Source organism: Triticum urartu, chromosome 3 (assembly GCF_003073215.2).
Source record: "Triticum urartu cultivar G1812 chromosome 3, Tu2.1, whole genome shotgun sequence".
NCBI lineage: Eukaryota > Viridiplantae > Streptophyta > Magnoliopsida > Poales > Poaceae > Triticum > Triticum urartu.
In genome coordinates this window covers 206,430,699-206,442,040 of record NC_053024.1, presented here as the reverse complement: position 1 = coordinate 206,442,040, position 11,342 = coordinate 206,430,699, and the positions used below count along the sequence as shown (strand labels likewise).

Sequence of the window (11,342 nt, the reverse complement as noted above, 5' to 3'; positions counted from 1 at the left end):
GTTGCGATCTTGAGGATTCGTTCGACTACGTGGGTTCGTCTACTTCATGGATTCAGTCTTCTTCCTAGCAGGATTTCAGGCAAGATGATCGTCACCTTGGATCTCACTACTATCTTTGCTAAGCTAGTTGTCTCGATGTTATCACTATGTCGCGCTACCTACCACTTGTTTATCAAGCCTCCCAATATGCCATGAAATAGCCTCTAACCTTTTCCACCATCCTAGCAAAGCATTGTTTGGCTATGTTACCGCTTTGCTCAGCCCCTCTTATAGCGTTGCTAGTTGCAGGTGCAGTTGCAGGTTGTTCGATGTTGGGACATGGATATCATGGATATCATGGGATATCATAGTATCTCTTATTTAACTAATGCATCTATATACTTGGTAAAGGGTGGAAGGCTCATCCTTTTCCCTGGTGTTTTGTTCCACTCTTACCACCCTAGTTTCCGTCATACCGGTGTTATGTTCCTTGATTTTGCGTCCCTAACACGATGAGGGTTTACGGGCCCCTCTTGACAGTTCGCTTTGAATAAAATTCTTCTAGCAAGGCCGAACATTAGTTTTACCATTTTCCTAATAACAACTAAAACTTGCATAGGGACCGGCTAGCACCCGAGGATTCTTAATCAACCCCCGGGCCAGTGCTCCTCATGAGTGCTGGTCCAAACTAGAGCACCTTGCGGCGCCCTCTGGGCAACTTGGGTCTCAGCGACCATAAGCTTAGCTCATCCGTTGTGGCATGAGAAGAGATACGCGTGGCTACTATCAGGGTGTCGGCACGTCGGGAAGCCTTGCTGGTTTTGTTTTCCCATGGTTGAAATGTCTTGTGCACCAGGATTCCGAGTCTGATCGGAGGTTCCCGTGATGGAGGATTGTCTCCGCGGATCGTGAGCTTTTCATGGGCCAAGTTGGGACACCCCTGCAGGATTTGAACTTTCGAGAGCCGTGCCGGCAGTTATGTGGCATATGGGAGTTTTTAATATCAAGTTGTAGAAAACTTGACACCAGAATCGGATTAAAATACACCAACCGTGTGTGTAACCGTGATTGTCTCATTTCGACGAAGTTCGGGAAGAGAACACTATTGGGTAATGTTTGAACGTAAGTAGTTCAGGATCACTTCTTAATCATTACTACTTGGCGACCGTTGCGTAATTTCTCATCTTATTCTTGTACTCGTAAGTTAGCCACCATATTATGGTTAGTCGCTTGCTGCAACCTCACCACTTATCCATTCCATACCCATTAAGCTTTCCTAGTCTTGATACCCGTGGTAATGGGATTTCTAAGTCGTCGTAGCTCACAGATTACTACAACAACAGTTGCATGTACACGTAATGCAATGATCATGACGTGAGAGCGATGCTTGCTTGTTTTGGAGTTCTTCTGCTACTTCTTCTTTGATCAAGCGATAGGTTCCGGGTTGGGGAGACTGGGATTAGCAGGGTGGATGTCGTTCTTCTTTTTCGTTTGATTTCATCCGTAGTCGGATTCTGCTCTTCTGTATGATGATTTCTATGTATTGATGTATTCATGTTGTGGCTTGTGGCAAGTGTAAGCCTTTATCTGGTATTCTCATCTATTCAGTACATGGTATGTTGTAATGATATCGACCTTGCTATGTGCTCGAAATGCGATTGTGCCCCAATCATCAATTCATCACGTGATTGGGATAGAATCGCATCTTGGGCGCTACAAGTTGGTATCAGAGCCTTACCGACTACAGGAGCCACCTTGATTGATCGAACCACTGCCGTTGTTGAGTCTAGAAAAAAACTATTTTGAGTCTAGTCATATATCGGAGAGTAGGAATTATTTTTACTCCTTATCCCCTTCGTCGCTCTGGTGAGGACTCCTGACGTAGATATTTTGACTTTACTCTCCTCTTTTTCACTCATTTTTTTAGGATCACGTGGGTATTGTTGGATCGTTGCGATATTATTGTGACGGGGATTCTGTCTTGGTGCCATTCTGACATTTAGGGGTTGTGGCAGTGTCCCGGGGAGTTGAGCTCCAAGGTGTGTTTGTCACAGTGCTTATCGTTTCAGTTCCGAAATACCAAAGGTCGTCGACATCGAAAACACTTCTATACTCATTGTGGTGAGAGTAGTTTGACGACATCCATTACTGGGGAGAGCGATCAAATGTATTGCCACATCTAGTGTCTTGAATGTTTTAGAAGGTGAGAGGTACACGATTTCGGAGGTTTTCTTAGTTATGTGTTGACGGATGGATACAGTTGGAGCATAGGATTTGTTAGTTGTGTGAGATATTTGTGCCTCCCTGTATACCCAACACCAGATTGCATAACCAGAAAGTTTCGGGAGTTCTTAGGTGGAAATTCAAGTATCATGTAGGATACCTTTCCAACAGACACATGATACGGTTTGTGATCTATCATATGTTTTTTTCCAGCTTATTCTGCAAGCCAATTTCTTTGTTTTGTTTTCAGTTGTGGTATTCAAGTTGCTTCGATGTCAAGTGTTGATTTCATACCTGTCCTAAGCGGTGTTCTCATATTTCTATGTGAATAATAATCCTTCTTTATCATCAAGATTGTCATGTCAATCCATTTCAACTAGTGTGCATCTCTTCAAGTTATTCCATACGAGCGTTGTTGAGAAGCCCGAGGATTTGTCTGTTTCATCCGTCCCAAGTTGCCTTTGTTTTCCCACTGTCCCACCCGTTTTCTTCAAGGACTCAAATTTCTTAATCAAGTATCCTTTTATTTGTGTGAAGTTTTATCATCCTTTTCTTCTAAGTTTCATCTGGTGATTCCTCGTGATGATGCTTAGGAGCTATAAGTTCATCATTATTCATTCTCATTTTCTTCTCCGGTGGATTCAGTTCAAGTTTTCAGTGTTGATCATATCCCTTCCTTTTGTTAAACGCTTTGTCATGTTGGAAGTTCTATCCAAGGCTCTCCTATTTATTCATTTCCCTTTTATTTCTTCTCCAGAGTGCTGAAGATATCTCAGATGATTCGTGTTTCCATTCTTAATCCATTGTGGTTATTTTGTGGTTGTTACCTCATCCAAGCCATTTAAATCAACCGGTGCAATTTCTCTTTAAAAATCATTCAATAGTGTATCTTTGAGTGAGCCCTAACCCATAGGTCTTTTCCCAGGATCTTACCTAACTCTTCTAAATTTTTTGGAGTTATTCTCAAATTCATTTCAAAGTTTGACGACAGAATGGATCTCCATCGGTCTTATGCCTTCTCCAAGACCGCTTTTAAATTATCTTCATATTTTGCTCAACCTTTTATCTTTTCATTCAGCCAGAGTGTCTCAACAATTTGGTAGTGTTCCTCCTCGTCATTCTCAGCTTTGAAGACCGAAAAGAGCTTCTCTTAAATCCTTGTCCTTTCTCTTGAAGATTCGTGGTTCAAGCTTGTTGCTATTCAATCAAATTGTTCCGACCGGGAGAAATTCTTTTCATACCCATCCGAAGCATTTCAGGAGTTCTTTCCGTTCTCGATTCTCCAGAGGCCATCATTTCAGAAGAGTTATTCATTCTTAGTTTTCAACTTTCATTCTCCAATAATTCTAAATTGATGTCTCTTCATTCATTCTTGAATTCTTCCGGTGCATTGCTCAAGTATTCTCTAGTCAGCTCATGATATCTTCGTTCTTTTGTATCTAAATTCTCTCAAGTATCTTCGTTCATTTTCCAATTCTTCTTGGTGATGCATTCCTTTTCTTTGTTCGTTCTTTTAATTCTTATGGTGGTTCGTCCAACATTCCTCTTTCGTTGTTATTGTATCAATTCATTCGTTCTTTCCAAATTCTACCGGTGAATTGTTGAAGACTTTCTCAAGTTTGCGCTATATCTCTCTTGATCCTTCTCAACAAGAATAAGTAGTATGCGAACTCCGTTGCTTGTCATCAATTTAAATTGGTGAAGGATAAGCATAACATAATCCTTATTCTTGCACCTCAAGGTGATTTAATTCATTATTTCGGAGTTTATTCATGATGAAGTAATTCTTGGTTTCAAGTGTTCATCTTCATTTTTCGGAGTTCCAAGTTGTATTGGTTATTTCATCCCGAAGCTCCATCTAAATTATCGCAAGGTTTCATCTTGCTAATTTTTTTCAACCCTCACTTCCTTCCAACCATTTCTTTTCTTATCGGAGTTCTGGATGAAGTTTCACATGGTGGTTCATCAAAGATTTCATTCATTCACGAAGCATTCTTCAAGATTTTTGTTGGAAGAGCTCAAGTATTATACTTCTTGCATTTCAAAGTGCAATTCTTTCAACATTTTTTTGAGATGGTGTTATGTCATTCTTGATAATTTCCCTTCGTGTTTCATGATTCACAAGTTTTCAAGAGTGACATATTTTAAACCCATCATTTTTAATTTGTTCATGAGACCTTTTCAACCCAAAAATTTCTTCGTTGGTGTTATCTTGGTATAGATTTCACTTAAAGCCTTCCCTAAGGAATGTTGCTAATTGTGGTGTCTATCGACAATCCAAGTTTCCTCCTATCCTCTCGGTAAAAGGAGTTTTTCATCTCTTTGGTGTTCTCAATCAAATTAATTGATCTCGTTAGTGGCAGAATTTCAACTCAAGCTTTAGGATGTTTTCCATAAGCCCACAACAAGCTTATTCATTTCGTTTTTGATTCTTCCACAACTCCGTTCAATCCTTCTTTTTAAGGATGCTCTCTCAAATTCATTTGAGGTAGAACATATTGTCACTGGTGCGCGTCGGTCCTAAACAAACGGTTTTTAACCCCTTTCCGTGACGGCATTTGGAACCGTCGCCAAGTGAGTTTGGGCGATAGGGGGGTCCTTCCCACACGACCCAGAACCGTCGGGGATAGGGAGCCTTGATGCATACAGTTGTCCCTATATAACCGTTTCCGATATATCAAATATTCCCTACGCTTGATCCTTGCTACTCATTTGTGCTTGCTTTGCCGTCGCAGTTGGAGTTTTGTGGTTCTGCCTAAAACTAGGAACATTCCAGGCATGAGAGTTTTCTAGGCAGATTCTAGGCACGGGAGTTTTAGGATGCCTAGCACATCACAAACAGTTCATGATCATAAACTGTGTATGATAGGTAGACAATCACACACATTTAGTTTCCCGCACCGTATGTGATAGTGTCTGACATCACACACGCTTTGCAAACGGCAACTGTGTGCATGCTTGCACACATTTCCTCCCTGTGAACCGTCTCAGATTATGGTATATATCGCAAACTTTTGTGTTTTACCAATCGTGTGTGCCGTAATGACCTGCACAACATAATTTCACCCTAATTTAATTGCTGCTATTTAAAATTGTACCTAATTTAAACTTGAATGTAGGCTATAGATTTATTCATATCCATCAGGTTCAAACAACCAATGCATTATTCGATTCACAGGTACATATTGTCGGCGTCCTGGGAACGGGGTCCCAGGACTTGCCTGCCCGCGGCCCGCGGCGTGGCGGAGCCAACATGCCGTACGACACCTCTTCGCCAACAAGGCACCCAAGACCCTCTCTAGGGGCCAAGCCTTGCGAGGGGAACGGAACGAGACCTCCTCTCGAGTGGCCTAGTCAGGTAGGCTCACGAGGAGCGGAGATATCAAGGCGGGGCCAACCTCACGAGGCTCTCGTGACGTAAGCCAAGACGAACGACACCAGGCGGGCGCCAGCGCGTACAACATACTTATTTCCTCTTTGGTGCTAAGGAGGCCAGCGCAGGCGAAGAGTACCGAGGCATCAGGCAAAGATTGCTATATTGGTGCAACGAGACCAAGACCAAGAGGACGGCAAGGCGGAGGTCATCGTGGAGCCCAAGGCAGCGTCACCACCAGAGCTTTTCGCAGGCGAAGACCGCTTTTGTCAGGATAGCTTGTACTAGTTGTCCCCCTTCAAATTTGCCCGCCGTTGTTGGCTCCCTTCCCGCTCAACATTTGGGAAGAGGATCAGAGCCTATATGAGTAGAGCTAGCCACCATAGTAGAGGCATCTCATCTTAGCTTGATCCAACCAGATCAAGAGCCTACTGACAAGAACACCTCAACCTCAGGAGGCCGTTCTTCCCTTGTACTGTTCATCATCAGCCCTAGAGGCAATCCACCACCACCACACTGGAGTAGGGTATTACACCACAACGGTGGCCCGAACCAGTATAAACCTCGTGTCTTTCTATGTTGCGAGTTCATCGAGTTCGTCCGCGAGATCTTAGTGAGCTAGGGCGTAGATTGGTAGGAGGGAAAGACGTCGCGCGCACCCCAGTGTTCGAACCTTAAGGGTTTGCCGGAACCCCACGTTCGACATTTGGCGCGCCAGGTAGGGGTGCACCGGAGCTTCTTCTCCGTCAATCGACTTGCAGACGCACCGCGGCCGTGATGTCCGACGACCCAAGAGCTGACCCCGACCGCTGGGCAGCCTGGCCAGCCCGGTCGGCACCGCCCGCCTATGAAGACCTCAACCCCGCGCTCCAGGCGGCTCGAGCGCCACCCAATCCTGCGGGGCGCGGGCGATGCGGTGGGGCGTCGGCTTCCCTCACTCCACGGCAAGTACGAGCCGCTGCCAGAGCAGCAAGCCACGCCGCAGCGACGGCGCCGCACTCATGACGGGAGCAAGCAAACACGCGGGGAGCACTCACCATGGCAAGGGAGCTGTTGCGGTGCCGGTTGTCGTGGTTCTAAGTCTGACAGTAGAATAGGGGGGGTAGGTATGTAGAGGCAAGATCCTAGCTATGGAGGAGTTGTGCACGCGAGTTTTACGAGTCCGGGCCCTTCTCGGAGGAAGTAACAGCCCTACGTCTCGGAGCCCGGAGGCGGTCGACTGGATATATGCGTGTGAATTACAAAGGGTGCGAACCCTTGTCCCAGAGGAGGGGGTGGCTTATATAGAGTGCGCCAGGACCCCAGCTCCCCTCCGTTACACAGGGTTCAATGTCCATAAAGGAGGAGCGTTACTAGTAATGTCCGAAGTAAAGTGCCATAAATGATTATTAAAGCTATGACTTAAACCCCGACTGTTGCAGAGTGAGCGGCTTCTCATATTCTGGTAGTCGAGTGATTGTTCGCGTGGTCGAGTGTCTTTAAGACTGTCGAGTGGAATATGGCTTTATGATCGAGTGGATGATGATTTCTCTTCGACTACTTCTGGTTCTTTTAGGGATGTCCTTGGGGACGGTATCTTGGACAGATCCATGACCCTACCCTAGGTACATAGCTTCATCATTAGCCCCCGAATGGATCAGGGTTTGAGTGGGGAAGGAGTTGAGAATACTTCCTACTCATTGTTGGTGCTGTGGGTATAGCTTGTTCTGGGGCCATGAACTGAGGAGATAACGTCAACTTCTTTTTCAGTCGCCTTGGTCCATTCTTGGTTTTCGTCGAGTGAATTTTCATGGTAGAATTCCGAATGATAATGTGGAGGATGTTTTCAGCCTGACAAGTTGCTCTGCTCTCCGCGGATTTTGCGGGATTCGAATTTTGGGAAGCGCGCCGGACGGGTGAGGCCGTGGTAATCGGGACGGATTAGGCAGGTCGCCTCGACCTCAGCGCCACCTTTTTCGCCACGTATTGCGTGCGCGACTGTTGTGGGATTTGTTTAGATCGTCTGGGCCTACCAGTCAGTCACTCGGGGAATGACCTTATAAAAGGAACCGGGCCGGGTCTTTGCACCGCGTGCTCCCATTCTCTTTCTTCTTCCTCAGACCTCTCCACCGCGCACGCTTCTGCTCTCTGCGTCGAAACCTTGCTCGAACTCGATCTGCCGCCATGGGAAAAGAGAAGACGGTGGCGCTGGATTGCGCGAAGAAGGAGACCGCGAAGGCGAAGGGCAAGAGGACCAGTCGGGGCGGATCCTCATCAAGATCCGTCCTGCCGCCGGGCTGGATCCAGGGCGATTGGATCCGCTCGATGATTTGCCAGGACGACCTCGACGAACTAGTGGAGGGGGGACTGATCCCCCACAAATCGGCGTGGCTCCCGGGGAACGAGACCGAGCCACAGCCGCCGGAGGGTGAGTGCGTTCTTCTCGCCACTCACGTCGATCGCGGGTTTTCTCTGCCTCACCATCCTTTCTTTCGTCGCTTTCTGAACTTCTTCGGGGCTCAACTTCACCACTTCACTCCGAATACCATAGTTTATCTGGCTGCCTTTGTGTCAATGTGTGAAAAATTCTTGGGCTGTCGACCGCATTGGGGTATCTTCAAACACATCTTCACCTGCCGCTCCCAGTCGGTCAAAAAGGCCAATCCGAGTGATGAAAGGACGCATGTGATCCAGATGTGCGGGGGCCTGGGGATCCAAATGAGGAACAAGAGCACCTTCTGAGCGATGATCCTTCCCGACTCGGTCCGGGGCTAACAGTCGATTGGTTTTACTATAAGGACTAGCCGACCCCGGGCTAGTCGACTGGACTTCCTCCCTTTTCCCTAGCTCGAGTGGAGAAGCCCTCCTCCTTGAAGGTGGTCCCAGAAGAGAAGGCGCAGGTCAAGGTGTTGGTCGAGCGAGTCATCCAACTTGTCTGCGACGGGGTGACTGGGATGGACCTGCTGGAGGTCTTTCTCAGTCGACGCATCCAACCGCTTCAGGCCCATGACCATCCGATGTGGATGTACTCGGGGCTTGAGGACTCCACTCGAATCCATCCGGAGGACGTCAGCGAAGACACCTTGGAGAAGTGGCTGAAGGGAATCACCAGCAACAAAGACAATCCCTGGGGCTCTAGGAGGGTGATTCCATTCGACCAATCGCGCCAGCCTGAACAGGTATGACTCTGCTTTGTCGAGTATCTTCTTGATTCTTTGTGTGACATCTTTTTGATGGTCGACTGAATTTCTTTTGCTCGTTGTCCTTTCAGGCCCTCATTGACATGTAGTCGATGCCCAATGGAGTGCAGGGGCAAGACGTCGAGGAAGGAGCGAGCGGGGGCGAGAGCAGTGAGTGGCACTCGGATGCAGAGGAGGACGAGGAGAGCGATGACTCGAGCGACGACGAAGAGGTCGACTCGCCTCCTCGCAAAGAGAGGAGATCCAAGAACGCTCACGACCCGGCGAGCACCCCGGACTTGGCGACTGGGCAATCTTCAAAGCGCCCCCGAACGTCTTCCCCGGCGCTGATGGAGAAAGCTCCAAAGCAGCCCATGGTTGTGCTGCCTCCAGCGCCAAAAGCACCGAAGGTCACCTCCTCCAAACTGCCAAAGGCTTTGCCCAGGATCAATGTGGCCGTCCCCACCATCTCCGGGTAATCATCTGACATGTTCTTTTCATCGATCGAGCAATAGAACGTAACCGACTGAGTGCGGACATTTGCAGTGCTGCTACATCAGGAACTTCTTCTTATCAGTACCGAGACGAGGAGATGGAAGACGCGGTTACCTCCAGCCCAGGTAAAAACACTTATGATCTTGTTCTTGATTACTTGGTCGATTGCATTCTAGTGGTTCACTTGGGGTCAACTGATCTTCTCTGCAGCTCCACCCAACATCATCGATCTCCCCGATGACGATGAAGATGTGGCTCCTAAGCCCAGGAAGAGCAAAAAGGTAGCAGCTGGCAAGATGTCTCGGCAGGGGCCAATGACAAAACCACTCGTCCGTCAATCTGAAGATGCGGGCGGGGCCTCTGTAACCTTCGCTGCACCTTTGTCGAGTGAGCACCCCACACCGTCGACTGCACCGGTGATTCCTTCAGCCGTCCAACTCCATGCCACGGAGCTCCAAGCTGCCACACCTGGGTCGTCTGCCCTCTTTTTCTCCAGCTACCCCGTTCCGGACAACTAGTCGGAAGCGGCTGCGGAAGCCATCCGTCAGGATGACGTGATGATGGAGCGGATGAAGACGGTGCATGAGAATAGCCAGGCTGCCTACGATGCTAGCGCTGCTCTCCGGGCCAATGTCCAGGTAAGTAGACTTTTCGACTGACCTTGTTCTATCAGGATATGCTACCCGAAAATTTTTCTTCCATACAATCTCCTGTTGTTTGCGTCGAATCTGTACACCCACTGGGTGTTTTGTTGTCTTTGATATTTGTGTTCTTCCACTCGGTCTGGGCGAGTAGGATCTGAACCGGTGGGGGCACACTAAGTGCACTCACTGGGTGTAGTCCCCGAGACCGCAGTCAACTTCTGGCTGTCGACTGGGGTCTGAGTTCTTTTTCCTTTCTTTTCTTCCATTCGACCCAGGCGGACCGGTCGAATGGGATTCGAACCAGTGGGGGCACGCTAAGTGCACCCACTCGGTGTAGTCCCCGAGACCGCAGTCGATTGCTAGCAATCGACTGGGGTATGAGTTCTTTCTCTCTTTTTTTACCCGGGCAGGCCGGTCGAGTTGGGTCTGAATCAGCGGGGGCACGCCAAGTGCACCCGCTGGGTGTAGTCCCCGAGACCACAGTCGACTGTGTGCAGTCGGCTAGGGTCTTAAGTGAACTCTTTAGGTTTTATCTACTCAGAAGTAAAGAACCTTTCATCTTGTTGATTCACACGTCTTTTGCCTTCTGCAGAAGTCTTGTACTCTCATTTCCAAGTTTGCTGAACTTGAGGAGAAGCAGAGGCAACTCAACCTCGAGCTGGAATTGGCCGAGCAAAATCTGAAGAAAGCTCAAGATGAAGCTGCTGGTATGGAAGGGAACTGCCTGTCGACTGTCTTTCAATATATTTCTTCGATCTCTTGTTTGATTCGATCGCTTCTTTTGTAGAGAAAATGAAGTTGGCTCTGGAGAAGAAGGACTCGGACCTCGCCGCTGTGCAGAAGGAAGCCCAAGATAAAATTGCCCTTGCAGACCAGAAGCTGGCTTCAGCCGGAGCGCTGGAAGGGGAGGTGAACAAACTGAAGTCCTGCCTCAGTGAGTCCAACCGAGAAGTGAGTCGTCTGAAGAAGGACAAGATTGTCCTGAATGAAAAGCTGGAGTCTGCGGTCCACAAGAGGAATGACACGGAAGCTTATCTGAGAACTCTTGCCAAGAAGCTCTATCTGATGCTGGAAGGTACTCCTTTCAACCCGAATGCGTTGATGCTTGCAGAGGTTTGTAGGACAGTAGCAAATTTCCCTCAAGTGGATGGCCTAAGGTTTATCAATCCGTAGGAGGCGTAGGATGAAGATGGTCTCTCTCAAGCAACCCTGCAACCAAATAACAAAGAGTCTCTTGTGTCCCCAATACTCCCAATACAATGGTAAATTGTATAGGTGCACTAGTTCGGCGAAGAGATGGTGAAACAAGTGGTATATGGATAGTAGATAAAGGTATTTGTAATCTGACAATATAAAAACAGCAAGGTAACAAGCGATAAAAGTGAGTGTAAACAGTATTGCAATGATAGGAAACAAGGCCTAGGGTTCATACTTTCACTAGTGTAAGTTCCCTCAACAATAATATCATAA

The 11,342-nt window shown here is 47.7% G+C and overlaps 1 protein-coding gene across 1 annotated transcript; it reads left to right on the top strand.

Annotated features, from left to right (window-relative positions):
- Positions 1 to 10,490: 10,490 nt before the first annotated feature.
- LOC125548273 lies at positions 10,491 to 11,070 on the top strand. Its single transcript, XM_048711923.1, has 2 exons — positions 10,491 to 10,579; positions 10,660 to 11,070. Exon 2 carries the CDS (start codon positions 10,665 to 10,667, stop codon positions 11,043 to 11,045), a length of 381 nt encoding a protein of 126 aa, XP_048567880.1. The 5' UTR covers positions 10,491 to 10,579; positions 10,660 to 10,664; the 3' UTR covers positions 11,046 to 11,070.
- The last annotated feature ends 272 nt before the right edge of the window (positions 11,071 to 11,342 follow it).